This window comes from Hipposideros armiger, unplaced genomic scaffold, assembly GCF_001890085.2.
Source record: "Hipposideros armiger isolate ML-2016 unplaced genomic scaffold, ASM189008v1 scaffold_284, whole genome shotgun sequence".
NCBI classification, from domain to species: domain Eukaryota; kingdom Metazoa; phylum Chordata; class Mammalia; order Chiroptera; family Hipposideridae; genus Hipposideros; species Hipposideros armiger.
The window spans coordinates 977,845-994,848 of record NW_017731634.1 but is presented as its reverse complement, the minus strand read 5'-3'; the positions used below and the strand labels follow the sequence as shown (position 1 = coordinate 994,848).

The 17,004-nt window shown below is 65.0% G+C and overlaps 1 protein-coding gene across 4 annotated transcripts in view; it reads left to right on the top strand.

The window, feature by feature from the left end:
* PLCH2 (phospholipase C eta 2) overlaps positions 1-16,965 on the top strand; it is a 64,928-nt gene extending 47,963 nt beyond the window's left edge. For 3 of the 4 annotated variants that reach the window (XM_019658586.1, XM_019658589.1, XM_019658588.1), the window contains exons 7-23: positions 143-346; positions 617-737; positions 2,184-2,355; positions 2,708-2,815; positions 4,240-4,389; positions 7,874-7,960; positions 8,335-8,417; positions 8,835-8,932; positions 9,028-9,210; positions 9,532-9,639; positions 10,252-10,376; positions 10,459-10,543; positions 10,843-10,989; positions 11,443-11,522; positions 13,523-14,285; positions 15,032-15,059; positions 15,286-15,350. In XM_019658586.1, coding sequence (XP_019514131.1) covers positions 143-346; positions 617-737; positions 2,184-2,355; positions 2,708-2,815; positions 4,240-4,389; positions 7,874-7,960; positions 8,335-8,417; positions 8,835-8,932; positions 9,028-9,210; positions 9,532-9,639; positions 10,252-10,376; positions 10,459-10,543; positions 10,843-10,989; positions 11,443-11,522; positions 13,523-14,285; positions 15,032-15,042 — 2,525 coding nt within the window. In that variant the 3' untranslated portion in view covers positions 15,043-15,059; positions 15,286-15,350. Of the gene's footprint in view, positions 1-142; positions 347-616; positions 738-2,183; positions 2,356-2,707; positions 2,816-4,239; positions 4,390-7,873; positions 7,961-8,334; positions 8,418-8,834; positions 8,933-9,027; positions 9,211-9,531; positions 9,640-10,251; positions 10,377-10,458; positions 10,544-10,842; positions 10,990-11,442; positions 11,523-13,522; positions 14,286-15,031; positions 15,060-15,285 lie in introns of all 4 variants that reach the window. The other variant, XM_019658590.1, reaches the window with a different exon arrangement.
* The last annotated feature ends 39 nt before the right edge of the window (positions 16,966-17,004 follow it).

The window sequence follows — 17,004 nt, the reverse complement described above, 5'->3', positions numbered from 1 at the left end:
GGAGGCCGGCGGGGGTGCTCACGGGCAGCCTGTGGGCCTAGACGGGCGGCGTGAGCAGTCGCTCATGTCCTGAGATGGGCTGGGGGTGGGCGGGCCGGGGGCGCACGCAGGGCTGAGCCCCGCCCACACCGTGCCCCCATAGGCTTCACTAACTATGCTCGGAGCCCCACCGGGGACATCTTCAACCCGGAGCACCACGGCGTGCATCAGGACATGACGCAGCCGCTGACCCACTACTTCATCGCCTCGTCCCACAACACCTACCTCGTGGGCGATCAGCTCATGTCCCAGTCACGGGTGGACATGTACGCCTGGGTCCTGCAGGCTGGCTGCCGCTGTGTGGAGGGTGAGTGGGGGGGCCCCGGGACCTGGCGGGTCATGGGCTGGGTTATGGGACCAGGGGGTCTGGGCCTGGGTCATGGGCTGGCGTCTCCTAGGTGGGGGATGGCCCCAAGGAGCCCATGGGGTCTCTGCCCTCTGCCCAGGCAGCGGCTGGGGAAGGCCTCTCCAGATGTTAGTCACTGGGCAGGAAGACCCCTCCTTTGGGTCCAGGCGCTGTGGGTCTCTGGCGTGGGTGGCCAGCCCCTGGAGCTGACCGAGGTCTGCCTGCCCACAGTGGACTGCTGGGACGGGCCTGACGGGGAGCCCATCGTGCACCATGGCTACACTCTGACCTCCAAGATCCTCTTCAAAGACGTCATTGAAACCATCAACAAATACGCCTTCATCAAGAATGAGTGAGTGGTGGCGCCTGGGCGGCCAGGCCTGGGGACGGGGGCAGGGGACTGGCTCAAGGGGCTCTTCCCGCTCTCCCCCAGCCCTTCCTCGCGGCAGTGGTTGGAGTGCCAGGGGGCTGGTTTTGGGGTCTCTCGTTGAGGATGGGGGCAAAGAGGAAGGGGAGCCCAGCTCCCGGGAGAGAGAGGGCAGTGGGCGTCGGAGCCGACAGCGTGACAGATGGGGCTGTGCAGGGCTTGTGTGCAAGCAGTCCTACCACACACACTTGGTGGCAACCCTGGTGTCAGCTGCCCACAGCAGCGGTGGCTCCGACACTAATTACACCCAAGAAGCGACTGTGTCCAAACTCAATTTGCTGTCACTCAACGGTGGCTACACTGTTGAACAAAATCCAATTTTGTTTCCGGAAATAGAAGACCGCCTCCCCGAACCGTTATGGTTACCCTCAGTCTTGGCTATAGGAGGCTCAAGGCTCGCAGCTCGCAGGCAAGGAGGGAGCTAATTAACGAAGGAGGGGAGGAAAAGCAAGACTGATTTAGGAACTAGAAGCAGAGTGGCCCCTCCCAAAAGAGCTGGCTCTGTCTTGGCTGCAGGGAGGAAGTGGGGGTGAGCAGTCTCTGCAGAGCAGCCTAGCCCCTGGGGTGGCAGGTGAGGGGCATCTGGGGACAGGGCTGGGACTCACAGCCCCCAGCTGCCAAGAAGGCAGGTGCCTGCTGGGGTCTAACAGGGTGTACACGTCACGGCTGCATAGCCTGAGAAATGGGGCGATGATGAGTTCCTTGGCCCGAGTCCAGCTTGCCGTCTCAACATCCTAGGACTTGCCCTGTCTGTGTTCTGGTCCACATCCTCTAGGTCTGGGGGATCTACATTTTCTGAAAGCATCACGTTGCCTTTTGTCAAAAAATCCAAGTAAAATGTGCATATGGTTAAAAACAATCAAACAACTGAAGAACTCATAGCAAAAGCCCTTCCCACAATACGCCGGCACTGCTGACCTTCCTCCAGATGGTGTGTATCGGCTGCCTCCTCCATTGTGGGGACCCCAGGGCCACCCACAGGACAGGGTCTCTAGTAGCTAGGTCGGTGGGGTTACCTTTCTCACAGTGCACCAATTGCTCCACATCGCACCCCAGTTTAGTCCACATCACTTATGAACTGTGACTTGCTGACTTATTTGAATGTTTCCTTTTGTTTTTTTGGAGTTTCTAATTGCTTTTGATTTTCTTATTGAAGAAAGAAGTGCATATCTCCCTTACCTGTCCCTGAGATCTGCCAGCTCCTTTCCCACCCACTAAGTTGTTTTTCAAAGCCATTGATGGGCCCCCTTCCGCGTGGCTGGCAGCCCCATCTAGCCTGGGCTCCTGGTGGAGACCTCTTCTCACTCACGGTGTAGGTGACCTGGGGTCTTCCCCTGGCCTCACCCTGCTCTTCCCACCTTGGGGCCACAGGTACCCAGTGATCCTGTCCATCGAGAACCACTGCAGTGTCGTGCAGCAGCAGAAGATGGCCCAGTATCTGACCGACATTCTCGGGGACAAGCTGGACTTATCGTCAGTGAGCAGTGAGGACGCCACCCAGCTGCCCTCCCCGCAGATGCTCAAGGGCAAGATCCTGGTGAAAGTGAGCCCTGCCTGCCCTCCTGGGCCAGCGTCCCGATGGGCCTGTGGCCTGGGGCCAGGCCAGGGCAGGGCCCTGCTCCACTGGGGCTCCGTGCCGTCAGTGGCAGATCTGAGGGCTCGGGGGAGGCCCTGCCCCTGACCTGGCCTCAGTCTCTCCATGGTGGCCACTCAGTCGGGGGACCTCCACATGCACTCCCCAGCGTTTCCCTTTCAAGCGTCTGTAGCGAGGAGGTGTGGGGCTGGCCTGAGACACAATGAACCTGAGAAAGGCCCTCCCTCTGCTGTGGCGCCTCCCGTGGGTACGGCCACCCAGCCTGCCCGCAGGGCCCCTCCCATGGTCTGCCTCCCCCCAGGGCAAAAAGCTCCCAGCCAACATCAGCGATGACGCAGAGGCGGGCGAGGTTTCCGACGAGGACAGCGCAGACGAGATGGATGAGGACTGCAAGCTGCTCAACGGGGATGTGAGTGGGGCCGTCGGCGGGGCGGCCAGGAAAACGGCTTGGCAGCTCGCTACGCCACCGAGCTGCACTTGGCCTGATGCCACTGGGGCCCACCCTGCTGCCCCCTCCCCCCATGAGACATGAACCCTGAGTTCCCAGCCAGCGGGCTGACCCTCTGGTGCTGCTGGCCGCACACGCACGGGTGATCTGTCTTGGCGCCCACTTCTGAGCCAACTCTTGGGGCTCTGTTCGCTCAGCCTGCCCACTCCTCTGGCTCCCTCAGCAAGTGGGGGCAGCGCTGGGGAAAGGGGCCTTCCCTGGGTCCCACACATGCACCTGCCTGGGCTCTGGCCTGGGATACCCCCCTTCCTGGCCTCTCCCCGGCCAGCCTCAGCGCCCCGCTGGGTGGCTAGTGGTCCTGCCCAGCCGTCGTCAAGCCCAGCACCAGCCCCACCTCCAACTGGTGCCAGCCCGGAGCCAGCCTGGGCTGCTGGGGGGTCCCAGGCCGACACCCCCACAGTGCTGTCCTCGCATCATTGCAGCTTTGTCATCCTGCTTGCAGAGCGCCAGCGCTCGGGGGGCTGTAGGGGGTCCTGAGGAGTTAGGGAGGGCTTCCCCGGTGGGGCCCTGGGCCTCTGTAATTACCGTCTCTGCTCGAGCTGCTGCTCCTTGGAGGCCAGAAAGGCATCATTTCTCCCCTGGGGCGTCAGACGGGAAGATAATTGTGCAGGAGCTCCCTGCCTCCCTGGCTAATTGTTTTAGAAAGCCCTGAGGCAGCGGGGTTCTCCTGCTTTGAGGTGGGCCCTGGGCTTGCCCGAGGTGATGGTGGCCCAGGGCAGTGAGGTCTACCTTGTCACTCCAACTGAGCCCAGGGCATTCAGACGTCCCCCTGGCAGGGTCCATGATCATCAGGGCCATCCTGGGGGCAGCCCCGGGCAGGGAGGGCGCCTGGAGGCTATGCTAACCAGCCCCTGGCAACGGCCAGCCGGCCAGCCTGTCCTCACCTCCCCGCCCGTCTCTTTAAGGCAACTGCAGGGATCCCAGGCCCTGAGCCTCTGAGCGAGCAGCTCTCAGAAGGCAGGGCGGCTGCCGGGGGCACTCACCTCCTCCCCGGAGGCCTGGCAGTCAACTATTGTAGGTCCCCATGGGCAGCGTCCTGCAGCTGAAGTCGGCAGCGTTAGAATCAGCGTTTGAGCCTGAGTGCAGGCCTGCTCACGCTGTCTGCAGCCCCGGGGCTAGCTCACGCCTGCTGAGCGCCACGGGAGTGGGCAGGGTGGGTACGAGGAAAAGCCCTGTGATGTGGCGTGAGGGTGCGGCCAGCACCTGCGTGACAGACCCAGACTGGCCCAGCTCCCAGCAGGCCCTGTGGTCCTGCCCGAGACCCTGGGGTTCGTCATCACTGTTGCTGAGGTCTGAAGCTAGGCCTGGTTGGCCGGCTGTTGCAGGCCTCCACCAATCGGAAGCACGTGGAAAACATCGCCAAGAGGAAACTGGATTCCCTAATCAAGGAGTCAAAGATTCGAGACTGCGAGGACCCCAACGACTTCACTGTGTCCACGTTGGGGAGACCTGGGCACAAGGCCGAGGGCAGAACGGTGAGCACCTGTGGACTATGGGGTCAGCCTGCGACCAGGGAATGGGCCCAGAGCCTGTGGTCTGTGCACATGTGGGTGCATGTGTGCACACATACACCCACATGTGCAGATGCCCACACACAAACCCATGCACATGTGCACACCTGTACACACAAACCTGTGCACACACCTGTGCACACCTGCATGCTTACCATGCGCACACACTTGCACACCTACCTGTACACATACCTGCACACTCACACACAGAAACCTGTCACACACGCACACCTGCACACAGCTGCATGGGACCCACAGCCTTCACCGTGTCACGGGGGACGGTGATTTGCCCCATGTGTGTCTGCTGTGGTGTGGCTAGCAATCATGGCCTGGGGCCTGCCTCCCTACCCCGCAGCTGCAGCTCTCTGTGGAAGAGGATTTGAGCATTGCCGGTGGGGGGGAGGGGAGGGCTGGAGGTAGCTCCCCCTACTGAGGGGTCTCCTGAGTGACAGGGAGGGGTACACAGGGTCCCAGAGCCAAGCCAATCCTGGGGAGCTGCCCAGAGCCCCCCTCAGCCTTGTGAGGAGCTCTGGGAAGTGCCCCCGTGGACAGAACAGGGGCGGGGCTGTCATGGAAGACATCAAGTGTGGGGGATGCCAGGCTGGGTCAGCAAGGCTGAGCAATTGGGGTCCCTCCTGGAAGGGTCAGCAAACCTGGAAGGACAGGCCTCTTCCCAAGTGGCCTGAGCACTAGTGATGCCTCAGGGGCTGTGGTGGGCAGGCAGCTGGCCTCGGGGGCAGGTAGGGCACCGGTTGGCCCTGCAGGCCCCATTTCGCAGGTGAGCAGGGCTCAGGTGGGTGGTATGGACAGCGGCTCTCTGATTTTGGAGAGCCCTGCCCACCCTGTCAGACCTCACCACCGTCTGAGTCCTGGGGGTGGGGGAGAGAAGGCAGCTCCTCCCTGGCATGGGCGAGGGGGCTGGGCCCCCCACAGGAAATTTAGATGCAGGTGTGTGTGCCCCACCCACAGGGTGCTAGGTGCAGCTGGCACCAGCGTATACTTGAGGATCGTTCCATGCTGGTGGCTCCTGCAGGTTCCTTGCCAACACGTGGTCGTTTATTTTCAGTCTCCAAACGTCTAGGTGGAGAAAACAGAGTGCCTGAGGCTCCCGTGGGCGGGTGGGCGGGCGCCCGGCGTGGCTCTCTCCAGCTAGGCAGAGTCCGTGGGGAGTCCCTGTTTCCGTCAGCCTGGCCCTGGGACCTCGCGTCCGAGCAGCTATCTGCTTGGGGCAGGGGCGGGGGCGTGTCAGCACTCAGGGAAGGCTTCTTGGAGGTGGATGCAGGAGAGGCCCTTGAGCTGAGCTGCCAGGTGTGGGGGCTTGGAGGGGGGCCGGATGGCCAGGTACAGCCACAGAGCTCTCTGAGAGGGCCCAGGAGAGGGGAGCATCTGGGCCAGTGGGGTCATGGACACTCCGCTGGCGTGCCCGCCTGCCCTGTCTGCTGGAGGGCTGGCGGCCGTGGAGGCCCCTGGGTCCAAGCGAGGGCCCCTGTGGGCGGGGGCAGCTGCGACGGGTGCAGCAGATGGGCAAGGAAGGGGCCCCCTGTGTGCTGGGCACAACTCCCAGGGACAGGCCTGGTTCTTTGCAGGGGACCCAACCCCCCGCGTGGCCAGCTCTGGACTTTCTCGTCAGGAGGGGCCTGCTGGGCCTGGGCCTGTAGCCTGTGTCCTGCCTGAGGTGTGGGTGCTCCTCTCTGCCGTCCAGGCCGCCTGGCCCCGCTGAGCTCTCCGGCAGCCCTGGGCTGTGTCCCGGGGTTGGAGGGGCCAGTGTGGGTCCTCCACTGCCCACAGCCCTGCTGCCCATAACCGCACGAGGCCAGTGCTGTCTCGTCTGCCGAGTTCAGGGCACAGGGGCGACAGCAGATTCTGGTCGCTTCTCCAGGATGCTGGGGCAGCACACACCCCTTTTTGGTTGGGCCCAGGTTCCTAGGTGCTTGTGTGTGGCTTTCGGGCAATGTGTAAAGAGCTGCGAGTGTGTTGGCTTCATCTGGCTCTGAACACCACAAACAGGGCTCCCAGACTCCGCCAGCACGGCGGGTCCTCAGTAAACAGGGAGGGGAGAGGCTGGGGCTGCCGGGCCGGAGAGAGAGACAGCCCGAAAGGCATTTGGGGCTCAGCCGGTCTGAGTGCCTGTGAGGCACCCCTGCTGACCCCCAAGAGGGCAAAGGGGGGCGGGTGCAGGGGTGGCCAAGCTGCTCGCCAGGGCAGGAGTGGGCAGGGGAAGGGCAGCGGCTGGAGGTCGGTGGTGGACAGGAGCTTCCAGACACTGCCAGGCCATGTCTCCCAACGCTCCCCTTCCTAAGACGTGACCCTGTGGGCGAGGGGAGCGGGCGGCGCGTCCCACCCCTAGCCTGAGTTCCAAGCCACCTCTTCCAGGGGACTAGGGTCTTGCTCACCTCCTTCCCGCGTGAGGGGCTGGTGAGCCAGGCTGGAGCGTTCTTTGGGGTCTGGTGTGTGTCCCACAGGGACACATGTGCAGATGGCACACGGGCACATTCGGGGCACGTGTGTGAGTGTGTGCAGGCGTGTGCGCAACGTGACTGTCTCTGGCTGAAGCCACTTTAACATGAACCCTTGGCCACAGGTGCACGGCTCCTGCAAGCCTGACAAAGCCAGCCCCACCCTGGATGGAGACAAGTCGTGGGGAGGGGGCCCTGCATATCCTGAGCAGAACTGGGTGGGTTTCGGGGGCATCTGTGGAGGGGCCTGGGGCTGATGGTGGCTGCAGCGGGCTCAGGGACGCTGGCACAGGCTCCCGGCAGCTCCACGCGTGTGAATGAGCTTCAAGAGGGTGAGAGGTTCGTGCCTCGGACCCACAGGGGAATGGGCCACGGTGCTGCCAGCAGCCGGCCGGGTGGCCCCTCGGGCAGGGAGGACAGCCCTGGCCATGCACGTTCTATACACGTGGAAGGCTCAGTCCTGTGTGGTCAGGGATTCACCACAGCGTGAGAGGGAACCGGAAACAGCCCGCCGCTGTGGGGAGCGCAGCCCCTGTTATCTGTCTAATTAGGGAAAACCTTTGCTGCTGCAAGAAACAGGCCAGCACATCAGAGCTGCAGGGTTCTCATAAAAGGGTTACATAAACAGGCTCGGCTGGGGAATATTCCAGACACAGAAGGCATTGATTAGTAGTCGCCATCAGTGGGAAAAAACCCAGAACTGGGAACCTAATGAGTTTAAAGCAACACATGTCAAGTTGCTGATGCAGGTGAGGGGCCATCCACCAGGGCCCTCCCTTGTTCTTCTCGGGCCTCTGCTACCTCCGTGCCCCGGGTGGGCTGGGGACGGTGCCTCCCTCCCACGAGGCCTGGGGCAGCCAGCCCACCCGGCCCCGCTCAGGTTTCTCTCTTCCAGGAAGGCCACCTGGGCTACCTGGAGGAGCTGCCTGCCCCCACCCCACCCAGTGTGATGCTGGGCTCACCCTGTCCCCTCTGTCTGTCCCTCCTCCTAGGCTGAGGAGGACAAGGAGTCCAGGGAGGACGCCGGGGCCAGCAGACGGAACAACAGGGTCCTCGTGGGCAGCTTCTCCAAGCGCAAGGTCCTGCCTGCCCCCACCTGCCCCTCTGTCCCTGTGCCAGCCAGAGTGGGGGTCTCCTCCAGCCCCCAGAACCCCCTTCGAGTTCCTGGCTGCATCGTCCGGCTGCAGGTGCTGGGGTCCGGAGCCCTGATCGGGGCTGGATGGAGCAGGTGCCTCAGTGGCCCTCCCTGACCCACACTGGCCAGTGCCCTGAGCTCAGGTCACCTGGGGCCCGGCTGAACAGGGCCCTGCAGAGGACGGGGCAGGCCCGGCCAGGCAGCGTGGGCGCCAAGATCCCCGGACCGCAGCCCCGCCTCCCGCACCCGCCCAGCCTCTGCAGGTGGCCTGGCCGCACCCGGGGCTCCACAGCTCCTGACACTGTCCTCCTCTCACAGAAAAAGAGCAGCAAGCTGAAGAAGGTGGCCAGCGTGGAAGAGGCGGACGACGACCTGGACTCGCATGGCAGCCAGGGCCGGGGGTCAGTGCCTGCCCCGCCGCAGACAGTGGCAGTGGGAACTCGGGCCGTTGTCCTGGCAACAGTGGGAGTCAGCTGTGCAGGCCATGCGGGAGCTGGGGCGGGGGGGGGGGGGACCGGCCTGGCCACGGCGGTTCCCTGGCCTTGTTCCCGAAGCGCCCATCACTGTCAGAGGCGTTCTCCGGTGGGCTCGGCTCGTGCCCTCCCCCAGCGTCACCTGTCAGCGCGTCCACTGCGTGTTCACGGCACGTCCCGGCGCCTGGAACACGGGGGCCAAGTGGACGCTTGGTGGATGTTCTTTGTGAATCAATGAAGCTGGCAGGACGTGGAGCCCGCCTCTCGGACCAGGGTGCCCAGGCTGACCTGAGTGGGGACGCCTGCTGACCCCGGGTCCCGCCCGCACTCCCAACCTTCCTGCAGGGCCACCCGGCAGAGGAAGACCATGCAGCTGTCACGGGCCCTGTCGGACCTGGTGAAGTACACCAAGTCTGTGGGCTCCCACGACGTGGACACGGAGGGTGAGGGGCGGCCAGGACTCGGGGGGGGGGGGTAGGGGGAGGAAGGCCTGGCTGCAACTTGCAGCGCCTCTCACGCCGGCCGCCTGCGCCCTCAGTGGCGTCCAGCTGGCAGGTGTCGTCCTTCAGCGAGACCAGGGCCCAGCAGATCCTGCAGCAGAAGCCGGCGCAGTACCTGCGCTTCAACCAGCACCAGCTGTCGCGCATCTACCCGTCCTCCTATCGCGTGGACTCGAGCAACTACAACCCACAGCCCTTCTGGAGTGCTGGCTGCCAGCTGGGTGGGTGCACCAGCGTGCATGGCGGGACTGCCAGTGCTCCACAGCACCCGGCTGGCTCTCCTGTGCTTTGGGGACCTGCATGGCACCCTGCCGACTTCACCAGGCTGGCACTGGGGTGGGACCCTCAGTCCCCAGGGTGCGTTGAGGTGGGCCAGGCTCTGGGGGACTTCCTGTGACAATGCATGGCCCTGCCTATGTGCGGCTGTGAGCCCCAGGGCCCCTGCTCACGCAGGCAAACGCCAGGCTCACGGGCAGCCGGGCAGCGTTGCAGGGAGCACGCAGGCCAGGCGCTGACCGGGCCACCTGCGTCCTTGTCTGCAGTTGCCCTGAACTACCAGACGGAGGGGCGGATGCTGCAACTGAACCGGGCCAAGTTCAGCGCCAACGGCAACTGTGGCTACGTGCTCAAGCCCCCATGCATGTGCCACGGTGAGGCCCTGGGGGACCTGGGGGCGCGGGTGGGGCTCCCGCAGGGCTGCACGGGCAGCTTCGGCAGGGCCACCTAGTGGGTCACGCTGGGACGCAGTGAGGGACCCCTTCTCTGCCAGGGGTGTGCAGGGGCTGAGTTAGGGAGCCCTGCCCGTCCTTTGTAGGAGCCCCGCCTCCTCCCCAGACACTCCCGTTCCCACCCAGGTGTGCTGAAGGATTTGACACCTTCCCACGTGGTCCCAACCCTCTTCCCACACCCTCTTGTCCTGTGCACTCGTCTCCTCGAGGTGGCACCTGCACAAACCCTGGCTACCTTGTCACCAGGGAGCCTGCCACCCGGCCCCACCCACCATGCTCCCAGGCACCAGCCCGCCCACCCAGAGGCAGGGTGGCCTTACACACGTGCTGAGCCCCATTTGTTCACCCATGCAAGGGGACGACCTGTGCCCTCACAGGGTGGCACAAAGGTGACCGGCGTACAGGCCTGGTGTCCCCACACTGGAATGCTGCCTCCCTTTCTCCTCCTGGGCTGGGGCTCCAATCAGCAAGTGGGGCTGGGGTGGGCGTGCTGTGTACCCTGCTTTACTCAGCCTCACGCCCCGCCCCCTTCAGCCATCTTCAACCCCAACTCCGAAGACCCCCTGCCTGCGCAGCTCAAGAAGCAGCTGGTGCTTCGGATCATCAGTGGGCAGCAGCTCCCTAAGCCCCGGGACTCGATGCTGGGGGACCGAGGGGAGGTAGGTGGGCCGTTGGGCACAGACGGGGGGGGTGGGGGCTGTGCGCCAGCCGAGCCCTGGTGCCACCCTGCCCTCTGCACAGATCATCGACCCCTTCGTGGAGGTGGAAGTCATTGGGCTCCCCGTGGACTGCTGCAAGGAGCAGACCCGCGTGGTGGACGACAACGGTGAGGGCATGTCCGTGGCCACCCCCGTGCCAGCCTGTGCCCAGGGCCGCATCCCAACTGCCATGCTGGCAATGCCAGTCTGGCCAGAAATGGAAGGGGGCCAGGGCCACCTCCTGTGACCCAGGTAACTGTCCAAGCTGTCTGCTCGGCTGGAAGCCCAGTGATGGTCACCCAGTCCCCAGGCATTGCTCCCCTCTGCCAGGCAGCCAACCCAGGAGGAGATGCCAGGAGAGGGTATGGGCCCAGGTGGCCTCCAGGCTGGAGCTGGGCAGGTGACACCTCCTCCTGGTGGCCTCCAGGATTCAACCCCATGTGGGAGGAGACGCTGGTGTTCACAGTGCACATGCCCGAGATCGCCCTGGTGCGCTTCCTTGTCTGGGACCACGACCCCATCGGGCGAGACTTCATCGGCCAGAGGACACTGGCCTTCAGCAGCATGATGCCAGGTGGGCAGGGGGCTCGCAGGGTGGGGAAGGCAGAGCCCTGGGCCCTTGTCCCCCACAGACCACCATCCCCTGCAGAGGCCAGTGTTCCCCACACAGGCCAGCGTCCCTGCCGGCCAGCTGGGAGACCCAGGGCAGGGTGGGGCTCAGCTTCCTCCCGTGAGTTGGCTCCTGCCATAGGTGGGCCTGGGGGCACACAGGGAGCTGAGAAGGGGGGCACAGAGTCACAGGCATTTTGCCGACAGGGTGGGGGGTGAGAGATCAGGCTGCGGACCCCCCCTGTGCCCCCCCGGAAGAGGAAGCGGTCCCTGCAGGCCAGGGCATTACTGGCGGGCTTCCTGGGGGAGGCAGGGCCCCCAGGGCTGGGCTGGTATTCAGGCTCTGGGACCTTGGAGTAGAGTGTGTGTGGGGGGGCGGGTGGGGTGCCGGGGGGTGAGCTGTGACTGGCTGTTTCAGGCTATCGGCACGTGTACCTGGAGGGGATGGAAGAAGCCTCTATCTTTGTCCACGTGGCCATCAGTGACATTAGTGGTAAGGTGAGTGCCACCCACAGGGCCACCTGCACCACCCCAGCAGTGACTCCAGGGCCATGAGGCCTGGTGGTTACCTTGCCGGGCCTGTTTCTCCACCTATGAAATGAGTGGTGGGCACAGCGTCCCCGGGTGGCTGCGGCACCAGTGGATGGACATCCTGAGTGCCTCCTGGCTGCACTCCCATCTCCCTCCTGAGCCTCCCCACTTTTCCTTCTTCTCAGGACTCCCCAGTTCTCCATTCCTCCTCCAAAGGCATCTGCCTGGCTTTGCCCCACGACCCCCCTTGGTGCCTCGGCACATTTGTCGTGGCTGCATTTCCCCAGCCTGTAGGGCCTAGGGGTCCCGGCGCTGTGTCAGGCACTCGCAGGGTCCTGAGCAGGTCCCAGCACTAACCGTCTCTCTCTTGCCATGCTCCACGGGCAAGCTGGCCGGACTTGTGCCCCCAGGCCTCCCAGCGCTCCGTCGTCTGTCGTCCGTCCGTCCGTCCGTCTGTCTGTTGTGTGTCTGCCGGTGTCTGCCGGTGTCCACAGGCTCCGCGCCCGGCTGCCGGAGCCTCACGTCTCTCACTCTCTCTTTGGTCTTGCAGTGGACTTCCCTAGTCCCAAGTCCACCCTTAGAAGCACGGCCCTGGTAGGAGCTCTCAGGTACCCCCGGTGCTGGGCAGCTTTGCCCGCCACCGCACCCGCATGCCCAGGCCGGCCCATTAGCATCCATGACTCCTGGTAGCATTGTGGAGCCTGTCAGCTCATGTGACTTGGATCGTGACATGACCCTGGGTCCCTCGGGCCATCCTCAGCCACAGAGCAGCATTTACGAAGCAGGTCCAGGACTCCGGCCAGGCCCCCATGCACCCTCCCGCCCGGCCCCGTGTCTGTCCTCTAGCTGAAGGCTCTCCCTGCACCTTCCTCCATGTGCCCCTCTGCCTCCATCTGTGTCCACGATGCCCGGTCCCAGGGACCAGGAGCTTTGAGCTGGAATCCTGCACCTTCTTCTAAATGACTTTCCAGCCAACTTTGACCAAATTGCTCTGCATTTGGGATCTTGAATCGGGAAGCTGATTCAAGTACTGGCCACTTCGGTGCCTCTGCCCAGAAGTGGCCCTGTGTCATTGGGGAGTGGTGGCTGTTGTCAGGGTCTCTGCATGTGAGGACCCTTTCGGTCTCTGCGCACTAGTTATGCAGCGGCCAGACTCTCTGGTCTTGACCTAGGCACTTGCCAACTGGTCCCAGGGACCCCTAGCTGCCCTCCGCAGGCAAGGAGGCTGCCGGGGGGAGGCCTTGCAGGGGCCTCCTGGGCCCGGCTGTCCAGGAAGGCCCCGGGCCAGCAGCCGTTCAGGGTCACTGAGCTGCCCTTGGGGCTTCCTGAGCAGAGAACGGGGTGAGGCTGGGGAACACTGCCTGGCAGGAGTCTAGGAAGGCTTCCTGGAAGAGGCAGCACCTCCAGGGGCGTGGGCCAGACAGGGGCATGGGGGAGCAGACCTCGCCCGCACCTGGATGTGCTGCTTCCTCAGCCTGTAGTGCCAGGGGGCAAGGCGAACGTGAGCTGGGCGGTGCCTGCTTCCACCTGGTTCTCAGCTGTCTTCTCTCCACACCAGCACTGCCCTGCAGCACCACCTGCCAGAGTTGGGGGTGCAGGGCCTGTGACAGGTGCATGGTGTGCTGGCACAGGGTCCAGGTTCCAAGGTCTCTGCTTGGGAGAGCCCTGGGGGGCTTGTCGGCCTTGAGACCTGAAGACCCTCTAGCACTTGCTCGTGCCACCCCTGCAGGCAGGACGCGCTCCTGGTCAGTGTTGAGGCCGTAGCCGTCACGGTCCCTGGTAGGGTGCCTTGGAGACTCTCCTCCCTACACAGTCCCGACATGCCCGCTGGTGCCCTCAACTAGCTGACCCCTCGGGTTGCACTGGGCTCAGCTAGGCCACCGCTGGCCACAGTGCAGCTGGACTGGGCTAAGCGGTCTCTGGCCCCGGTGCCTGGCTGCCGGCTATGTGGTCTCCTTCTCTTGCAGGTCAAGCAGGCTCTCGGCCTAAAAGGCCTGTTCCTCCGAGGCCCAAAGCCCGGCTCTCTGGACAGTCATGCTGCTGGGCGGCCCCTGCCCCGGCCCTCTGTTAGCCAGAGGCTCCTGAGGCGCACAGCCAGCGCCCCGACCAAGAGCCAGAAGCCCAGCGCCAAGGCCTTCCCGGAGCTGGCCCTGGGCACGCAGGACGCGGGCTCCGAAGGGGAGGCCAGCGACGTGGCACCCCCCAGCCCCGGCCCCGCTCCGGAGGCCCTGGCCTGGGAGGAGCCTGGAGGCTGCAGCCCCCGAGGTAAGGTGCCGGCGGAGAGGAGCCCTTCACAGGGGCGGCGCCCATGTGCCCCCGAGGGCCCTGGGCCTGCCAGGATGGCTGCCGCCTGCATGAAGTGTGTGGTGGGCTCCTGCGCCGGCCAGGACACCGAGCACCTGCAGTGGGGGCAGCCGCCCAGCCCGGGGCCCCAGGGTGGGCAGGAGGCCATCAGCCAGCAGCCCCGCGCCCAGGCGGACTTGCTGAGGGCCCCTGGGTCCACCCTGGGGCGAAGCAGAGGGGCCCCTAAGGGCCCCAGGGCCCAGCGGCAGGGTCCAGGCGGCAGTGGCTCCGTGCCTTCGGACTCCAGCAGCCCGGGCAGCCCTGAGGTGGCCCCCCGCTGGCCCGAGGGCACCCACAGGCAGGCGGGGGCCCTGCAGAGGGAGATGAATGCCTTGTTCCTTCAAAAGCTGGAGGAGATTAGGAGTAAATCCCCCATGTTCTCCACCGGTAAGACCAGCCGCTCCTCCCCATGTCCCGCGTTGTCCCTACCCCTCAGCATGGCCTGGCCAGGCGTCCCCGCTGCGCTTCTGTGCCCAGAACGGCCTCCCCACGTGCTCGTCACCTGCACTTTCCCTCGCTCTGCTGGCTTGCCCCTCGGGCCCCCGGCCCCTTGTTCCCGACTGACCCCCGTCCGGGCCTCTTGCCTTTAGAAGTGAGAGAAGGCTTTACCCTGGAGCGTGTCACCGGGGAGGGTTAGGGGACTGAAGCCAGGCCATGCTCCCTGAGGCCGGCAGCCCAGAAACCCGCCCGGTGCCCCCGCCGGACCGACTTCCCCAGCCTGGCCCAGCTGCTCCTAACTCCCTTCCTAGGACCCAGGGGTGGGGGACAGCGGCCAGCCCCATCCTGGCCTCCCTCCAGTGCCAGGCTACAGGCGTCCCCGCTCCTGGCCCTGCACTGCAGTCCTCCAGGAAGTCAGCTGTGGCCGGTGGCTCACTGAAGGGTATCCCTGATTCCCCCAGACTCCTGGAAGGTGCTCGGAGCCTTGATGTTGGGGCCTTAGAGTCTGCAAAGCACCCCTGGCCCTGGGGATTCATTTATGGCCTGAACTGCACTGCGCAGCCCCACTCCAGAAGCCCCAGTGCCCCTGCTCCCCTCCCTGCACCCCATCCAGCCTTGCTATCTGTCTGTCCATCTGCCAGCCCCACCCCCATGCTGATCACCCTGTTCTTTCTGTCCCCATGCTGCCTCCATAGTTAGGAACTGAGAACGGCCAAGTGCCAGGTAACGGGGCCCGGCCCCCCGTGTGCCCTCTGCTGCCCCCAGCCCCAGGAAGACCCAAGCCTGTCCTGTCGGCCCTCGTGGGCCCCGTCTGTGGGCAAAGCAGCAGTGGAACCCAAGAGCAGGGCACGGGGCAGCTGTGTGCGCATGGGGGCCTGGCCGCTGGGGGTCCTGTGGCCACGGGCCATGGGGCCGCGCCCTGACACACCCCACTCCCTTTCCCCAACAGACACCTGCCCCTTCTCCATGCAGAGGTCGGTCTCCCCCCTGTGCAGCCTGGAAACCATTGCAGAGGAGCCAGCCGTGGGCCTGGGCCCCACCCCTCAGCAGGCTGCCCCGCCCGGCCCCATCCTGGGAGGGCCGCAGTGCTCGGCAGGACCCAGCGCCAACGCCGGGAGCCCTCCAGGAGCAGCTCGGGGCACCTCCATGCCCCTGCATCTCAGGACCAGGAGCCACCATGGGGACACTGAACTGGCCCCCGATAGCAGGCAGCGGGCGTGCAATGGAGGGGAACCTGGTGGGGCATGCGATGGGGCCCCCAGCAGCCAGACTGACAGCAGGGGCCGTCCCCAAGCCCTGGGCCATCTCCCCATGGTCAGAAGGGCCAAGAGTGAGGGGCAGGTGCCTTCAGAGCCGCTGGGTGGACGACGGCCCCTGGCCGGGCCCTCAGCTGCCATGTACTTGGACGCCACAGGCGGAGACAGGCTGTGGCAGCGGCTGGAGCCAGGCAGCCATGGTGACAGCGTGTCCTCGTCCTCTAGCCTGTCATCCAGCGATACAGTCATTGACCTCTCGCTGCCGGGCCTGGGCCTGGGCCTGGGCCGTGACAGCCTCTCGGGGGCCCTAGCTGGACGCCTGCCCCTGAGGCCCTGCTCGGCTTCTGTGACCAAGAGCAAATCTAACCCCAACCTGCGGGCTGCAGGGCAGTTACCTGCAGCCCCCGATGAGATTCGGCCCCGCCACCTAGCCCCTCGGCCACCCTGGGGCTGCCTCCCGCTGGAAGGACTCCAGGACTGCCCCATGGCCACCAAGTCCAAGAGCCTGGGGGACCTGACTGCCGAGGACTTCGCCCCCCGAGTTGAGAGCCTGGGCAGACGCCTGGGCCGCAGCCTGGGCCCTGCTGGGGAGGGGCCGACGGGCCGGGGCCCTCGGCGGGACCCCCTGACGGAGCAGCTGCGCTGGCTCACGGGGTTCCAGCAGGCCGGAGACATCACGTCGCCCACCAGCCTGGGCCCCTCCGGGGAATGGGCGGCAGGGGGCACGGGCTTTTTGAGGCGCTCCTCCTCTCGCAGCCAGAGCCGCGTGCGTGCTATTGCCAGCCGGGCCCGGCAGGCCCAGGAGCGGCAGCAGCGGCTGCAGGGCCCGAGGGGACCCCCGGAGGAAGAACGGGGGACCCCCGAAGGCGCCTGCTCCGTGGGCCAAGAGGGCTTTGGGGATGCGCCGGCCCCTTCCAAGAGTGCCGCCAGCCTCCTGCTCAGACTCTGACCGAGCCCCAGAGGTGGGCTGCAGCTGCCCAGCGGCTGGCGGGGTCCATTGTTAGCTCAGGACACAGAGCATGCTCGTCCCCAAAGCTGTGTGCCCCTTGGCACTCCTGCCCCTCCTCCTAGGGAGGAAGGGAGCCCAGCCCGCCCCTGGAGCTGGGCAGTGTTCACAATGTTTGAAGATATATACATAGAGAGGTATTTAAATTTTTAGAGACAAAGTTTCTACTACATTAAAATGGTGCCGAGTCCTTCCCCACGTTGTTCCCCTGGTCCTTAGCTGCGTGGGTCCGTGGGGCACATCTGCTGGCCCTGCCGTGTGCCCCAAGCCGCCCCGGCTGCGATTGGCTTCTTTTGCTCTGTATGGGACATTTTAAACTCTTTGTAAAGCCCTGAACATTCCAATAAACACGTTTACGCCTGCTGCACGTGGGGCCGCCCATGGGGCCCCCAGCTCGCCCGTCTCC